We start from the raw sequence: 19,494 nt of genomic DNA on the forward strand, positions 1-19,494 counted from the left end.
CACAGACTGGCAAATTGGATGAAGAGTCAAGACCTATCAGTGTGCTGTGTTCAGGAGACCTATCTCACATGCAAAGACACACATAGGCTCAAAATAAAGAAATGGAGGAATATTTACCAAGCAAATGGAAAGCAATCCAAGTCTCTGACAAAACAGACTTTAAACCAACAAAGATCAAAAAAGACAAAGACGGGCATTACATAATGGTAAAGGGATCGAGGCAACAAGAAGAGTTAAGTATCCTAAATATATATGCAGCCAATACAGGAGAGCACCCAGATTCATAAAGTAAGTTCTTAGAGACCTACAAAGAGACTTAGACTCCCACACAATAATGGTAGGAGATTTTAACACCCCACTGTCAATATTACACAGATCAACAAGACAGAAAATTAACAAGGATATTCAGGACTTGAACTCAGCTCTGGACCAAGCAGACCTAATAGACATCCACAGAATCCTCCACTGCAAATCAACAGAATATACATTCTTCTTAGCACCACATCGCATCTGTTCTAAAACTGACCACATAATTGGAAGTAAAACACTCCTCAGCAAATGCAAAAGAAAGGAAATCATAACAAACAGTCTCTCAGACCACAGTGCAATCAAATTAGAATTCACGATTAAGCACCACTACATGGAAACTGAACAACCTGCTCCTGAATGACTACTGGGTAAATAACAAAATCAAGGCAGAAATAAATAAGTTCTTTGAAACAAATGAGAACAAAGACATAATGTACCAGAATCTCTGGGACTCAGCTAAAGCAGCGTTTAGAGGGAAATTTATAGCACTAAATGCCCACAGGAGAAAACGGGAAAGATCTAAAATCAACACTCTAACATCAAAATTAAAAGAACTAGAGAAGCAAGAGCAAACAAATTCAAAAGCTAGTAGAAGGCAAGAAATAAACTCAGAGCAGAACTGAAGGCGACAAGAGACACAACAAACCCTTCCAAAAAATCAATGAATCCAGGAGCTAGTTTTTTGAAAAGATTAACAAAATAGGTAGACCCCTACCCAGAGAAAGAAAAAAAGAGAGAATAATCAAATTGACACAATAAAAAATGATAAAGGGGATATCACCACTGATCCCACAGAAATACAAACAACCATCAGAGAATACTATAAACATCTCCTTGCAAATAAACTAGAAAATCTAGAAGAAATGGATAAATTCCTGGACGCACAGCAAGAAGTCGAATCCCTGAACAGACCATAACAAGTTCTGAAATTGAGGCAGTAATTAATAGCCTACAAACCAAAAAAAAAAAAAGCCCAGGACCAGACATTCACAGCCAAACTCTACCAGAGGTACAACGAGGAGCCGGTACCATTCCTTCTGAAACTATTCCAAATAATAGAAAAAGAGGGACTCCTCCCTAATTCAATTTATGAGGCCAGCATCATCCTAATACCAAAACCTGGCAGAGACACAACAAAAAAAGAAAATGTCAGGCCAATATCTCTGATGAACATCGATGCGAAAATCCTCTATTAAAATACTAGCAAACTAAATCCAGCAGCACATCAAAAAGCTTAACCACTACCATCAAGTCAGCTTCATCCGTGGCATGCAAGGCAGGTTCAACATACACAAATCAATAAACATAAACCATCACATAAACAGAACCAATGACAAAAACCACGTGATTATCTCAATAGATGCAGAAAGGCCTTTGATAAAATTCAACAACACTTCATGCTAAAAACTCAATATTAACTAGGCATTGATGAAATGTATCTCAAAATAATAAGAACTATTTATGACAAATCCACAGCCAATATCATAATGAATTGGCAAAAGCTGGAAGCATTCCCTTTGAAAACCGGCACAAGACAAGGATGCCCTCTCTCACCACTCCTAGCCAACATAGTATTGGAAGTTCTGGCCAAGGCAATCAGGCAAGAGAAAGAAATAAAGGGTATTCAAACAGGGAGAGAGGAAGTCAAATAGTCTCTGTTTGCAGATGACATGATTGTATATTTAGAAACCCGGTCTCAGCCCAAAATCTCCTTAAGCTGATAAGCAACTTCAGCAAAGTCTCAGGATATGAAATCAGTGTGCAAAAATCACAATCTTTCCAATACACCAATAACAGAGAGCCAAATCATGAGTTAACTCCCATTCAGAATTGCTAGAAACAGAAAAAAATACCTAGGAATACAACTTACAAGGGATATGAAGGACCTCTTCAAGGAGAACTACAAACACTGCTCAAGGACATAAGAGAGGACACAAACGGAAAAACATTCCATGCTCAATGGTAGGAAGAATCAATATCGTGAAAATGGCCATACTGCCCAAAGTAATTTATAGATTCAATGCTATCCCCATCAAGCTACCAATGACTTTCTTTCCAGAATTAGAAAAAACTACTTTAAATTTCATATGGAACCAAAAAAGAGCCTGTATAGCCAAGACAATCCTAAGTAAAAAGAACAAAGCTGGAGGCATCACACTACCTGACTTCAAACTGTACTACAAGGCTACAGTAACCAAAGCAGCATGGTACCAGTACCAAAACAGATATATAGATCAATGGCAGAACAAGCCTCAGAAATAAAACCACACATCCACAACCATCTGATCTTTGACAAACCTGACACAACCAACCAATGGGGAAAGGATTCCCTATTTAATAAATGGTGTTGGGAAAACTGGCTAGCCATATGCAGAAAACTGAAACTGGACCCCTTCCTTAAACCTTACACAAAAATTAACTCAAGATGGATTGAAGACTTAAACATAAGACCTAAAACCATAAAAGCCCTAGAAGAAAATCTAGGCAATAACATTCAGGACATAGGCATGGGCGAAGACTTGATGACTAAAACACCAAAAGCAATGGCAACAAAAGCCAACATTGACAAATGGGATCTAATTAAACTAAAGAGCTTCTGCACAGCAAAAGAAACTATCATCAGAGTGAACAGGCAACCTACAGAATGGGAGAAAATTTTTGCAATCTATCCATCTGACAAAGGGCCAATATCCAGAATCTATAAACAACTTAAATTTACAAGAAAAAAACAAGCAACCCCATCAAAAACAGGGCAAAGGATATGAACAGACACTTCTCAAAAGACGACATTTATGTCGCCAAGAAACATGAAAAAAAGCTCATCATCACTAGTCATTAGAGAAACGCAAATCAAAACCACAATGAGATACCATCTCATGCCAGTTAGAATGGCGATCATTAAAATGTCAGGAAACAAGGCTGGAGAGGATGTGGAGAAATAGGAACACTTTTACACTGTTGGTGGGAGTATAAATTAGCTTAACCACTGTGGAAACAGTGTGGTGATTCCTCAAGGATCTAGAACCAGAAATACTATTTGACCCAGCAATCCCATTACTGGGTATATACCCAAAGGAGTATAAATCATTCTACTATAAAGACACATTCACAGGTATGTTTATTGCAGCACTGTTCACAATAGCAAAGACTTGGAACTAACTCAAATGCCCATCAATGATAGACTGGATAAAGAAAATGTGGCACATATACACCATGGAATACTATGGAGCCATTAGAAAAGATGAGGTTATGTCCTTTGCAGGGACATGGATGAAGCTGGAAACCATCATTCTCAGCAAACTAACACAGGAACAGAAAACCAAACCCCACATGTGCTCACTCATAAGTGGGAGTTGAACAGTGAGAACACATGGACACAGGAAGGGGAATATCACACACTGGGGCCTGTCGGGGGGGGTGGGTGTTAGGGGAGGGATAGCATTAGGAGAAATATGTACTGTAGATGAAGGGCTGATGGGTGCAGCAAACCACCATGGCACATGTATACCTAAGTAACAAACCTGCGTGTTCTGCACATGTATCCCAGAACTTAAAAAAAAAAAAAAAAAATGGGCACAGCATCTTTGGACAGGAATCTGGCAAATAATTACTAAAAATAGAAATGTACATAATCCCTGATTAATAAGGAAGGCTTCAAGGACTACAACCCATAGACATACTCATACACACACAAAATACCAGGAACAGTTTAAATATCCATCTATGGACACAAGACTGGTTAATATATTGCAGTTTATCCACCTATGAAATATAAGACAATTGTAAACAATGATGAAGGTCATCTGGAATAACTGCTAGCACATATTATGAAGGTTCAGAACTGTGTACAGCAAGGTATAACAGTGTAAAAAGTAGTGTGGGAAGAATATATGTATCTTTGCATATACATTAAATATCTCTGGAAGGATCACAGCATATACATTAAATATCTCTGGAAGGATCACAAGAAACTGGTAGCACTGGCAACCTCTGTTAAGGTAATTCAGGTGAGAGGGAGAGTTTTCACTGGACATACTTTGTTATCTCTTTGTATAGGAACCATGCAAACATATTATCTATTCAAAAATAAAATTTAAATTAATTTAAAATGGAGAAAATTAATTATTTTATTAATTTATTTATGTATAATAAAGCAGCAAAGATAGCAAGCAAATGCAAAAAAAAAAAAAAGCTGAGGAAGACAATTCTCCATGGGTGTCTCATGTTTCTGCAGGTTTTAGACCAATTTTCAAACATGTTTGTAAGAGCAAATAGCCCTAGAAAATAGAGACAGTGTCACCTCCAAAGAACAGACATGTCTACTTCCCAAGATAAAAGATCTAGTTTCCCAAAGCTCAGGGGTTCCCTCTTCCGCAATGCAACTCACTGAGTGAGGAGATGTCACCTGGCCCTCTTGGGGCTTAAGGAACTGATATAAGAAAATGCTGATATTCTGGCTATTGCTATTGCTATGAGTAATGAAGTTCCTTGATTTTGATTAAGGAGTCTCATATATTCTGTGGGAATCCATAAAAATGTAGCCAGGCTAACTTGCTGGCTTGCAAGTAGGCTATTATCTCAGACCCTTGGCAGTTTCTAACAAGCATAAGAAAAAAAATAGATAAAGTGAATACAAGGCTAAAAGCCTTACATGGGATAGAGATGAATACTTTATAACATAAAAAGATTCAATCCAAAAATAATATAAGTCATAAATATTTGTGCAAACAACATAGTTATGAAATATATAAAACCAGAAAACATTGCTGCAAGGCAAATATTACCAAAGCAACCAAGAGACTTTAAAAATGAAAAAAATTGATAAAACCACAGTCACAGTAGGGATGCTTTAATAAACTTTTCAAATTTGTCAGACTATGTAGACCAAACAGAATAAAGGATACAAAATGTTTCAATAATACAACCAAATTCAATTTATGGGAAGTACACCCACATACACACGTTTTCTAATACATACATATATACACACATACATGTCCATGTATGTGTCAGAAAAATGCAGATTTTACACTCTACAGAAGAAAATATATATGCTTCTCTTATATTCACAATTTCCAGAACTCAATGATGTACTTGGCCACAGAGAAAACATCAAAACAGTTAAAAAATATAGAGAAGTATGGAGAGCTTTCTCTAATACCAAGATCAAAATGATTTCCCATTACACATCTCCCTGCTCCCCTAAATTTTCTTTGCAATTATAATGTATCTTTTCTACATAATCTCTGAATCAAAGAAAAAGTTAAAAATTAAATGAGAAACTAGCTAGAAATTAACACAAAATTAAAATTTCAGATAACTAAAGCTATAAGAAAAACATCTCTATGCCTAAAATACTTTCATTATTTTCCTTTATTATTTTTGTTACCTTAAAACACTTAAAATATTAAGAATTAAATACAGTTCCCCTCAAAACAGAGCCATTGTGTTAATATTGCCCTCCCTGAAACCAAACTACTCAGTGGCTGAGAAGATACATCTTATGGCCACCTCTGAGGCAAGTCCAAGGCAGTGCTATGGATATCAGGGCAATGCTGACTTAAGGTGGGAGGAGGAGCACTTTTAAAAGTTTTATACAAGTAATATGTAGTCATCGGAAAAATATTCACAAGCCATTTCTTTACCAATCTTCCCTAAAATGTTTCCTGAACTCAACAAAATATACAAGCATCCTTTGTAATATCTTTACTCCTTCCTTTAGAAAAATCATTAAGAATCACATTTTAAAATTTTCACATTTGCAAAGATTAACACCTCTGGCATACAGTTTACAGCAGCTAGGTACTCTCTTAATTTCTTTAACCCTGAATTGAGTCACTCCACTGCTAACCTTCAAGTCGCTTCCAGCACTCAGCAAACACAGCTCACTCTTTCTTTATAATGCCTCTGACATTTGCCTCTTTCCCCTTCCAACACATCACCTACACCCCGAACGTGTAAAGTAATGAACTTATCTCCAAACTTGTCTTTAAAGAAATTCTTTTCCTTACAAATACTTTTGCATACTAATATAAGATAAATATTCCAAGTTCCAAATAGTTTATAAAAGAACTTCATTATATAGCTATAATTCATCTTTCTGCCTTCAATTTTCCTTTAGCATTCTCTCTTGCCCTAAACTACACCTTTCTAGTTATCTCTAAACGTGGCCTCCCTTTCTTTCAAATCTTCTTCATCCTTTCAAGAATGAAGAACTAATTTAAGAACTAATTTATTTTTACTATACATATACATATATGTATATATATGTGTATATAGTAATTTTGTAAAAGGGTAAAACTGCAGACAGATGTGGGCTGAGTCATAGCTATGCTCCTTAACAAAGGAAACACAAAAATGAGATAAATTTGGAAAAGTATTTTCACCCTTTAAAATCAGATTTCACCAATACCGTATCTTAACGAAAATAAAAACTATGACCAGGAGAATAAAAGCTTTTAAAGTTTGAGGACAGTTATGCTGTTTCACTTGGTCTCTTGTACTGTTTTCTCTCGTCTTTCCTTTTAAACTCAAGAAAGCTTTCTTGGAATGTTGGAATGATACAGAAGTCAACCTTATGAAAGTGACAGAAGGAAAACGAGAACCCTCCCAAAAGGCAGGGTTAATATAAAGGTTTATGAAATGATGAGGTAAATTAAGAATCAGTAAACAAAGAATACAAATGTCATAGTCCTCAAACGTTAACGAAATCAGAAATAGAACCTCAATCCTACTTCAGGCCTTCTAGATCCATCAGGACTTCCTTCCTTCTCATCAAACTAAGTATTTTTATTTTAATTTATCTTCTATGCATCTTCTTTTAAAATAACCCATAAAGAAAAAAAAGTACCTCAACATAAATACATTTATCCATGTACTTTTATAGTATTTCTATTTCTATATAGACTATAGAAGGTTCTATGCTTCTTACAAAGATTAATTTCTGCTAGAATCCCAGCAAGCAATCTGTCTGTCATCAAATCTAAACTTCCTATGTCAGCTGTGTAGGCCACCACATTGCTTATAAAAAGTAAAATATTACATATTTTATATAATATATATTTTATAAAATATATTTTATATAACATATATAAAATAGTATAAATATTTATAATATATTATAAATATATATTTATATAATATACTATATATTATACATAATATTTTATTTAATATATTATTTAATATATTTTATATAATATGTAAAATATTATATATTTCTCCACGAAAATATATAAAAGCCTTACATGGGATAGAGATGAATACTTTATAACATAAAAAAACACGAAACTGTAGCTTTAAGTTGTCACATATGATAGCAGTAGTCTTCTAATTAACCTCCCACTCCCTACACCCTTATATATTATAGGACTAATGCTGTCATGCAAGACTTACAGACTTCTAACCTGGAATTAAATAACTATGAGATTTTTAAATAACATATTGAAAGAAAAATTTTAGATTTGTTAGCATGTTAGATAATAGAGTCCTCCCCCAAAGCAATCTATACATTCAATGCAATTCTATCAAATTACTAACGTCATTTTTCACAGAATCCAAAAAATCTGTTCTCAAATTCATACGGAACCAGAAAAGAGCCAAAGTAGTCAAAGCAAACCTAAGAAAAGAGAACAAAGCCAGAAGCATCACATTACATGACTTCAAACTACACTACAAGCCTATAGTAACCAAAACATCACGGTGCTGGTACAACAACAGACACAAAGACCAATGGAAAAGAAGAGAGACCTCTGAAATAAAGCCACATACCTACAACCAATTGATCTACAAAGTCAACCAAAATAAACAATGGGGAAAGGACACCTTGTTCTGGAAAAACTGCCTAGTCACATGCAGAAGAATGAAACTGAACCCCTACTTTTTACTATATATCAAAATTCACTCAAGATGAACTAAAGACTTAAATGTCAGACTTCAAACATTTTAAAAATCCTAGAAGAAAAACCAGGAAAAACTCTTCTGGACATTGGCCTAGACAAAAAAATTTATAGTAAGACCTCAAAGGCAAACGCAACAAAAATAAAATTGACATTTGGGACTTAATTAAACTAAAGAGCTGCTTCACAGCAAAAGGAATTCCCACAGAGTAAAAAGACAACCTACAGAATGGGAGAAAGTATTTGCAAGCGGTGCATCAACAAAGGACTAATATCCTGAATCTATAAGGAACTTGAATCAACAAGCAAAACCAACCCCATTAAAAAGTGGGCAAAGGACATGAACAGACACTTCTCAAAAGATGACATACAAGCAGCCAACAAACATATGAAAAAATGTTTATCACCACTAATCATCAGAGAAATGCAAATCAAAACCACAGTGAGATACCACCTCACACAAGTCAGAATGACTACTATTAAAAAGGCAAAATATGGGCCGGGTGCAGTGGCTCATGCCTGTAATTCCAGCACTTTGGGAGGCTGAGATGGAAGGATCACGAGGTCAGGAGTTGAAGACCAGCCTGGCCAACATGGTGAAACCCCGCCTCTACTAAAAATACAAAAATTAGCCAGGCATGGTGGTGGGTGCCTGTAATCTCAGCTACTTGAAAGGCTGGGGCAGGAGAATTGCTTGAACCTGGGAGATGGAGGTTGTAGTGAAGCGAGATGGCGCCACTGCACTCCAGCCTGGGCAATAAGAGCGAAACTCTGCCTTAGGGGAAAAAAAGAAAAAAGAAAAAGTTAAAATATGGCCAGGCGCAGAGGCTCAAGCCTGTAATCCCAGCCCTTTCGGAGGCCACAGTGGGTGGATCACCTGAGGTCAGGAGTTCAAGACCAGCCTGGCCAACATGGCGAAACCCCATCTCTACTAAAACTACAAAAATTAGGCAGGTAGAGTGGTAGGTGCCTGTAATCCCATCTACTCAGGAGGCTGAGGCAGGAGAACTGCTTGAACCCGGGAGGCAGAGGCTGTAGTGAGCCAAGATCAAGCCACTGCACTCGAGCCTGGGCAACAGGGTGAGACTCCATCTCAAAAAAAAAAAAAAAAAAGTCAAAATATAACAGAGGTTGGTGAGGAAATGGAGCAAAGGCAAAACTTACACACTGTTGGTGGGAATGTAAATTAGTTCAGCCCCTGTTGAAAGCAGTATGAAGATCTCTCAAAGAACTAAAATCAGTACTCAGTACTACCATTCAACCCAGCAATCAATCCTACTACTGGGTATCCACCCAAAGGAAAAGAAAGCATTCAACCAAAAAGACACCTGCACTCGTATGTTTATTGCAGCACTATTCGCAACAGCTAAGTCATGGAATCAACCTAGGTGCCTATCAATGGTGGACTGAATAAAGAAAAAGTGGTACACATATACCATGGAATACTACACAGCCATAAAAAAAGAATGAAACAATATCATTTGCAGCAATATGGATGCAGCTAGAGGCCATTACTCTAAGTAAATTAACGCAGAAACAGAAAATCAAATACGGTCATGTTCTCACTTGTAAGTGTGAGCTAAACAATGGGTACACACAGACATAAAGATGGAAACAGGTGCAGGGAACTCCAAAAGTGGGGAGACAGGGAGCGGGACAAGGGTTGAAAAACTACCTATTAGGTCCTATGCTTGCTACTTGGGGAATGGGTTTACTAGAAGCCCAAATGCCAGCATTACACAATAGATCAATGTAATAAATCTGTACATGTACCCCACCTCCTCAACCGAAATTTTTTTTTTTAAAGGTAACAGGGTATCTACAGCATGTTTACCTCTCAAAGTCAAGAGTAATATTTCTTAGTAATGGCAACAGGTCTTGTTAACTTTAGCACTCATTACCTGTGAAGAACTATGCATGATTTCTCATTTGATTTTCACAGTAACTCTATGAAGACAGGTACTATTTCTAGTCTCCTTTTTTACAAGAGAGAAAACCAAGACTAAGATTACACTCCTATTAAGTGACAGAATTAGAATCTGGACTCAACAAGCTGAATTTAAAGTTTGAACAAAATACTGCTATACTTTGTAACAATTTAAACACAAATTGGTGCTACTTTTGGGCAGCTATCTGTATTTATAGAAGGGAAGTAAAATTGAATTTAGTGCCATATAAAATGGGCTTACAATTTTGGTAACTGGATGAGACTGTAACTATTGTCAAGTTTCTTATATGACCATTTCTGATCCATTATCTTTATAAAGTAAACATCTGCTAAATTTCTAATTACTCCATAAAACAAGAAGCATTTTAGAAATGTTAACACTAATGGAACAAGGTAAAATATTATTTTTTGGGTTACAATAACATTTTTCTCTTTTTGTTTGGTATTTGTGGTTTATGGTGTCTCTAGGTACGGATTTTTTATTTATGCCAGTTAGGATCACTGTGCTCTTTCAATCTGAGAATTTGTAGCTTTCAGCAATTCTATAAGGTTCTCCGGCATTTCCCTTCAAATAATGCCTCTCCACAATTCCATCTCTTTTTCTGCGATTTTTATATGTATGGTGGATGCTTTCATTCCAGGCTCCATGCCAAGTACTCTCTCATATTTTCCATGCTTCTCTCTCTGTTACACTCTGTGTAATTTCCTCAGAACTACCTTATACTTGACTAATTCTCCTTGTAGCTTTATCTAATCTGCCACTTAACCTATTTATTCAGCAAGACTCTAATTTCAATGATTAATGTCTAGTTAAATCTGAATCTTTTTCAAAACTTCCTGTTCTTTATTTACAGTGTCTTATTTTTTCCCATATTGCCCATTCATGTTTATAATTTTAACGATTAGAAAATAAAGCTGTTCATTTTAAACATTCTTGGGGGTAATAATTCTTGTATTTGCTTACTCTCACTCCTTGTCATTTTTCATCACAAGTTCACCATTAATAGAGACTGTATGTTAGTATAAGAATCCCATATGGGTTGACGAACAGTTTTGGATTTGTTTCTGCCAGGCTATTCTGGCATATCACCTACTTTGAGATTTTTGTAAGGCAGTAAAAGGGATTTGACATTTTCTATTGCCTTTAACATTACTCCATGGAGAACAGTTTGTAATATAAAAAATAGCTCTTCAATTCTGCCTCATAATGTAAGCTTTATCAAGTTACTTAAGACTACAATTAGGGATCCGCATTTAAGTTAAAACTCAACCGCAGAAACCACCAATGTACATAAATGAACAGAGACATCAAATCAGAGAACAGAAACCTGCCACAGAAGGCAAAGTTCACACATGCTCAGGCAGCGATAACTTAGACTTTCTTATTTAAAATTCTGCTTAGTAGCTGGCAAGTTTTCTTTTCTTTTCTTTTTTAACTTCAGTTAAAAAAATGCCGATTTCAGAAAGCATCCTGAATTAAGAAAGATTAAAATGTGTTTTGAGGGGAGAATCTTAAAACCAAGAAAATGTAATATATAAGGCAGAAGGCAGGCTTATAACTTATAATAGTACCTCAACTCCCTGGAAGACCAGATTATATCTACAGTGGGAAAAAATATGCTCTTTCCTGCAAACATGTTAGACAGGAACCCAGATGATTAGCAGGCTGCATGTGCACACTGGAATCAAAGGGCTGGAATCACCTGCAATATTTGTGTGAGTTTGACAAAACAGATTCTCCCATAGACAGTGTAGAAATTGGCAGCTGTTTTCATCACTTTTACTTCAGAACAAATTGCCTTCCAACTGGCTCAATCTTTCTTCAAACATGTTTACTTTAACAGGGTAATAGTCACATCTTGCTCCGTCCATAGAGTTGGTCTTCTTTCTGATGATTCTGAATAGCTGTTTCGATTCACAAGTTTCTAATTTAACTCCCAGAAGACAACTTTACTTCAAGTTGTACCTCTTCTAAGTACACATGCATAAACATAGTACCAACTACAAGTAAAACAAAGATTCCTTAAATATAAATAAACCTTACTGCCTTGAATCACAGAAGTCTAAAGTAAAAACCGAACTTTATATGATATAAAGTATACCATGATCAGGTATGGTTTAAAGACCAATACAATCAAGACTAAGAATTTGCTACAACAAAGCTACAATAAGATATGATCTCACCCCAGTTAAAATGGCATTTATCAAAAAGACTGGCAATAACAGATGCTGGCAAGGCTGTGGAGAAAGGGGAACCCTTGTACACTGTTGGTGGGAATGTAAATTAGCACAGCCACTATGCAGAACAGTACAGAGGTTCCTCAAAAAATGAAAAAGAGAACTACCATATGATCCAGCAATCCTGTTACTGGATATATATCCAAAAGAAAGGAAATCAGTATATCGAAGAAATACCTGCACTCCCATGTTTACTGCAGCACTATTCACAATAATCAAGATATGAAATCAACCTAAGTATCCATCAACAGATGAATGGATACAGAAAACGTGGTAACTATAAACAATGGAATATTATTCAGCCATGAAAATGAATGAAAACCTGTCATTTGCAACAACATGGATGGAACTGGAGGACATTATGTTAAGTGAAATAAGCCAGGCACAGAAAGAAAAGTATAGCATATTTTCACTCATTATGTGGGAGCTTAAAAAACAAAACAAAACAAAACTGATCTCATGGAGACAAAGAGAAGAATGATGGTTACCAGAGGCTGGGAAGGGTACTGGGGAAGGGGGGGATATAAAGAGGGTTTGATAAATGGGTACAAAAATACAGTCAGATAGAAGGAATAAGACCTAGTGTTTGGAAGCACAATAGGACAACTACAGTTAACAATAATTTATTGTGTATTTCAAAATAACTAGAAGAGCAGAACTGGTATGTTCCTAATACAAAGAAATTATAAATGCTTGAGGTGATGGATGTCCCAATTATCCTGATTTGATCATTACACATTGTACATTTGTATTTGAATATCACATGTACCCCCGTAAATGTACTATTATGTACACATAACAAAACTTCTTTAAAAACTAAGAATTTGCTAACAATATTTAATTCATTTTTTGGCTTGTCTGAAATATCCTAGAAGATAAGGAGCAAGGAAATGAAGAGAGTCTCTATACTCATAAAATTTGTATTAGGTTCATAGACTATACAAGGAATTACTACGTCCATAAACTCAACAATGAAGCACATGAAAGAGAGAAAAGTATATGAAACAGGCAGTCCTTGACATGAAGGCAATCTATGTTGATGAAGACTCACTGTGGCATTCTTAATTTTTTTCAAGCTGCCAAAATACCATCTGCAATAGATAATGCCACTCACATCATTCAAAATCCTTCCCTGCCCTGACAGCCTTGGGCGTCCCACTGGGACCTCTGCGAGCCAGCTGCCCAACCCCTGAGAGCTTCTACCTAGTCAGCCAATTTCTTCTTCAGGTACTAGGATGTGGGTGTTCCGATACATTGTGCATTTAAAAAAATAAGAAGGTTTTGGTGAGCTAGTCTGAAAAACCAGTATTTCAAATATCATCTCTGTGAGAAAGAGTCTGAAACCCTAAACTATCAACTTATATTTGAATTTCTGGAACTCATCCAATTCAGGAGCTTATCTATATAAATATATCCAGTCTGAAGAAAATAATCCCCACTATTCTTGTGTTATAACTATGAATGTTTATAGACAGTTAACAATCACTTAACAAATAAACTTCAAAATTTCAGATCTAGCTACTTTGGAAAAGGCTGCAAAAAGTGTAAGTTAAATGAGCACTATGCTGAAAAAAAAGTTCTTTGTTTGAGCACTAACACAATTTAGAGGCCCAATATATCTGATGCATCTCTCTATACAATCAACATGTAGGAATTCAAATATAAAATTGTGAGGAATCCAGTTGACTAAACAGATTCAGTTTTAGAGATTCTCTGGTTTTACCTTGTTCTACTTTACAATAATCCTAGATGGTTTGCTTAGGTATTAAAGAGGCCAATTTCCATTTGGACTCATCACCTGTGACAGACTTTTTTTTCTGGGGGTGGGGGGTCTGCTTTAAAACAAGGCGGTATTAGAATTCCCCTTGCCTATGATAGGAAAGTACATTATTAATCTGCCACCTCTCTGTAACCCTCCAAATCAGTCCAGGCAAAGCTCCTTTCTCTTTCACTTACTCATAACTGGCCACTGTCCAAGAGCTAGTTTTAAAACCTCAAAAACTATACACGGTTTTTATTAAGAGGCGGTATTTGCTTCTTGCTGTGAATGTTTACACAGTTAATACATACCTTGAATTTTTTACCTCTACAAAATAAAAAATAAAAGAAGCCAGGCACAGTGGTATGTACCTGTAGTCCCAGCTACTTAGGAGGCTGAGGTAGGAGGATCACTTGTGCCCAGGAGTTTGAGGCTGTAGTGTGCCATGACGGTGCCTATAAATAGCTACTGAGCTCCAGCCTGGGCAACAAAGCAATATCCTGACTCTAAAAACAAATGTAATTTTTAAAAATTTTTTAAAGGTTTCAGTCAGCAACTTTAAGAATGTCTATAACTATTTACTTTACTTATTGCAAGAAATTTATTAATTTTTAGATTGAAATACTGTCAAATATTTAAAACTCAAAATATTTGGTTGTTACGGTATCCCCAAGCAGAAAGTTACATATTAGTTCTTAAGACACCAAACAAGTGATCTAGCAGAAAAGTTTAATGACTTAGGCATAGTTAAATCAGGAAATTAAAAACTGTCAAATATCCAAACCTGACCAAAAACAAGCAATGGGGAAAGGATTCCCTATTTAATAAATGGTGCTGGGATAACTGGCTAGCCATATGCAGAAGACTGAAAATGGACCCCCCCACCCCCCACGCCAACTTCCTTAAACCACATACAAAAATTAAGTCAAGATGAATTAAAGACTTAAATGTAAAATCCAAAACTATAAAAACCCTGGAAGACAACTTATGCAATACCATTATAGACATAAGAACAGGCAAAGATCTCATGACAAAGGCATCAAAAGCAACTGCAACAAAACCAAAAATTGACAAATGGCATCTAATTAGACTAAAGAGCTTCTGCACAGCAAAGGAAACTATCAACAAAGTGAACAGACGACCTACAGATTGGGAGAAAATTTTTGCAAACTAAGCATCTGACAAAGGTTTAATATCCAGCATATATAAGGAACTTAAACAAATTTACAAGAAAAAAGCAAATAACCCCATGAAAAAGTGTGCAAAGGAGATGAACATTTTTCAAAAGAAGACATAAATGTGGCCAAGAATCACATGAAAAAAAGCTCAACATCACTGATCATTAGAGAAATGCAAATCAAAACCACAAGGAGATACCATTTCAAGCATCAGAATGCCTACTGTTAAAAAGTCAAAAAAAAATAATACATGTTGGAGAGGTGGCGGAGAAAAAGGAACACTTAACACACTGTTGGTGGGAGTGTAAATTAGTTCAACCACTGTGGAAGACAGTGTGGCAATTCCTCAAAGACCTAAAAACAGAAATACCATTTGACCCATCAATCCCACTACTGGGTATATACCCAAAGGAATATAAATCGTTGTGTCATCAGACACACACATGCATATGTTCACTGTAGCACTGTTCACAGGAGCAAAGACATGGAATCAACCTAAATGCCCATCAAATGAGATTGCATAAAGAAACTGTGGGTCCATATACACCATGTGAACACTACACAGCCATAAAAAAAGAAGATCATGTCCTTTGTGGAAACATGGATGGAGCTGGAGGCCATTATCCCCAGCAAACTCACGCACAAACAGAAAAGCAAATTCCACGTGTTCTCACTTATAAGTGGAAGCTAAATGATGAGAGCACATGGACACATAGAGGTGAACAATACACACTGGGGCCTACCAGAGGGTGGAGAGTAGGAGGGAGAGGATCAGAAAAAAATAACTAATGAGTACTAGGCTTAATACCTGAGTGACAAAATACCTGTAGAACAAACCCCCGTCACACAAGTTTACCTATATAACAAACCTGCACATGTACCCCTGAACTTAAAAGTTAAAAAAATTGTTAAATATCACAATACCCAAGAAGACTGTATTCTAGGTATATTATACAAAAAGGAAATGTACAGAATACTAAGACTGTTTGTAAATATATCATTATATGGTCAAACATATTTGTGATTTTCAAATTGAAAGTCAGAGGCTTAAGATTTATGTATATTTAAAGGCACTCGTATTAAACATAAACAATTATAGAGTATAAGAAGATAGTGGAGCAAGTATGAAAAACAAACCCAAATACTTTTAGTCTCAAATTTTGAATGAGAACACTTTCTATTTCTTAAATAACCAAACTTGAAGTAGATAATGCAAAGTAGCCAATTCAATTTCATAATGCAAAAAGGTTAGGATATAATCAACAGATACATTTACTATGCCAAGTAATTGCTAAAAACCACTTTCACATTTCATCAGCAAATGAATGGGAAAAAGTGCCCTACTGTCAACCCTATAATAGGGTGGCTGAAGCACCACCATACTAGAAAAAGTGAAGGAGAGGGAAGAATTGAGAGACTGATTCCTAAATCAACTTACAAAACACTATCCAAAGTAATATGCTCATTTCAATGTTAAATTCTATCCCTCCCAACGTTTTGGTTACCTGAGGAGAAATCTCAGATAAGTGTTGCTATGTTTACTAAATTTTTCATAGACTACTTTTATTTAACCAATTAATTCTTAGCTCAAAGAAATCAGTGACTATTACTATTAGTAGGCTGTAAGCTCCACTTCTTTTCATTCACTGCTATATCTGTAATTCCTAACATAGTACCTCGCAAATAATCAATGCTTAAAATATTTGTTGAATTTAGCCAATCTTTCAATTGGCTATAGTGTTTATTGGTACCCTTTCTACACATTTCAGGCCAAAATTTACATTTAAAAAAAATGAAATTTCTCTTAAGCTTTTGAAGTCTGTTTCTTCATAAAATTTTGAAAAAAACTTTCATTTTTCCTTTATGTTATTCTATTCATTAGTTAGGACAGAACTCCTTGATTTTTTTTCCCCCAAGTCTATTCCAAAGTATGCCAAGGCTACATTTAAAATATTCCCTAGGTTTTGGAATATCTAGAGATTTTGGTCAGGAAAGAATGGAGCAGTCTGAAACACCAGACCTAACAAAAACACCAGTTAGCTCCAGAGCTCACAGATTGAATTTGTCTATGGGAGGAAAGACAGAGACACATATGCATAGCATAGGTAGAGTTTTGGGTTTCTCTTACTGACTTTTTCTCCCATTAGGCATCTATTTACTATTGAATAAACTTTTATCCTCCCTACTCCTAAATATGTTCCCTTCGTTTACTCTTTACTCTTAAACAAAAAGAAAAAAGTTGCAATTTCAACCATGCTTACTTACTTTTTTTTGAAAATGGCCATTATGAACATTACATTTTACTTAGGCTTAACCCAGAAGATTTTATTTCAATGCAGCAGTTCTCAAGGTGTGGTCCAAAGAATCTTGTAGAGTAGGAGAAGTGGAAGAGCCTTTGAAATCCTTTTAGATCAACAAAGTAAAAACGATTTTCATGGTAACACTAAGACAGCATCTGGCTTTTTTTTTTTTTTTTTTTTTTTTTTTGAGACAGAGTCTCACTCTGTCTCCAAGGCTGGAGTGCAGTGGCCCAATCTCGGCTCACTACAACCTCCACCTCCTGGGTTCAAGTGATTCTCCTGCCTTAGCCTCCAGAGTAGCTGGGATTTCAGGCATGCACCACCACACCCAGCTAATTTTTGTATTTTTTTTTTTTTTTTTTTAGTAGAGATGGGGTTTCACCATGTTGGCCAGGCTGGTCTGAACTCTGGACCTCAGGTGATCTGCCTGCCTCTGCCTCCCAAAGTGCTGGAATTACAGGTGTGAGCCACCGTGCCTGGCCGTATCTGCCTTTTTCATTCCCATTCTCTCCAGCATAGCAGTAGAGTTTTCCAGAGGACACAAGATGTGCCATATCACAATAAACTGAATGAAAAAGCAGATATGAGAATTCCTTGTCATCAAGCCAGATATTAAAGAGTTTGTTAAAAATACAGAAAATGCCACTCTTGTCACTATTTTGTCTTAGAAAATTTACTTTTCATTTAAACGCTGTCAACATAATATTTACGTTTAACAAAATAAATTTCAAATTCTAAATTGTTTTAATTTCTAATATGACAAATATTGATATAACCCACGTAAAGAAAAACTCTTTGAAGTCCTCAATAATTTTTTGAAGTGTAAAGAAGTCTTCAGATCACAGAATTTGAGAACCACTGCATTAATGTACTAGTAAAAACAGAGAGAAAACAAGGTCATTTCCTCCTTTTAAATTAAACTTGAAACATGAAATTCATAAAATGCAAGGTAATTCTAACTAAAAATATTATTTTAAAGCATTGGACTTACCATTATAGGTTATTCTTGGCTTTGTTAAACACATTACAAGATGCAAATCCATTTCATCTGAGGGTACAAATTTTGAGCATACAGGGCACTTAAATCCTAAAAAACAAAAGAAACTCAAGTTACTTAACTATTCTGAATATCCAAGTATGGCTTTTAAAAAGCATGGAAGATCAAAAAGCATTTGAAACTTCAATATTACACTTACTGCATTACACTATTTACGTGCAACTCAAATGGGGAAAATTTTGTGATTATAATATCTGACTTTTGTATCAGTTTATGAAGATGATCTCCTAATCAAATAAAACAAGTTCAAATGAGAGGGACGCAGTCCACTACAAACTCCTGTATCTCTCTCTAATGTACTGGCCCAGTTTTTCTCATTAATTTTTTTTTTTTTTTTTTTTTTTGAGACGGAGTCTCGCTCGGTCGCCCAGGCTGGAGTGCAGTGGCGCGATCTCAGCTCACTGCAACCTCTGCCTCCCAGGCTCACACCATTCTCCTGCCTCAGCCTCCTGAGCAGCTGGGACTACAGGCGCCCGCCACCATGCCCGGCTAGTATTTTTGTATTTTTAGTAGAGGCGGGGTTTCACCGTGTCTGCCAGGATGGTCTCGATCTCCTGACCTCATGATCCGTCCACCTCAGCCTCCCAAAGTGCTGGGATTACAGGCTTGAGCCACCACGCCTGGCCCATTTTTAATTTTTTATATTAACCTGTACTCATGATTTCATGTTATTAAAGCTTTGTAATCTTACTACTCTTGTGGAAATTACCTTTACCAAGTTGGTATAGTATACTGTGAGTCACAAGTTTTATAGTTAAATAGTGCCTTAGACACTATTCTACCTCAGTAACTTTAAAAATTTATCTG

General features: G+C 36.0%; 1 protein-coding gene across 1 annotated transcript in view; it reads right to left on the reverse strand.

Moving 5' to 3' along the window:
- The window catches only part of ZNRF2 (zinc and ring finger 2), a 91,428-nt gene that overhangs the window by 28,206 nt on the left and 43,728 nt on the right, over nucleotides 1-19,494 (reverse strand). The window contains exon 2 of the mRNA XM_002803334.4: nucleotides 18,622-18,717. Within this exon, the coding sequence (XP_002803380.3) occupies nucleotides 18,622-18,717 (96 nt within the window). The remainder of the gene's footprint in view (nucleotides 1-18,621; nucleotides 18,718-19,494) is intronic.

Source organism: Macaca mulatta, chromosome 3, assembly GCF_049350105.2.
Source record: "Macaca mulatta isolate MMU2019108-1 chromosome 3, T2T-MMU8v2.0, whole genome shotgun sequence".
Taxonomy (NCBI): domain Eukaryota; kingdom Metazoa; phylum Chordata; class Mammalia; order Primates; family Cercopithecidae; genus Macaca; species Macaca mulatta.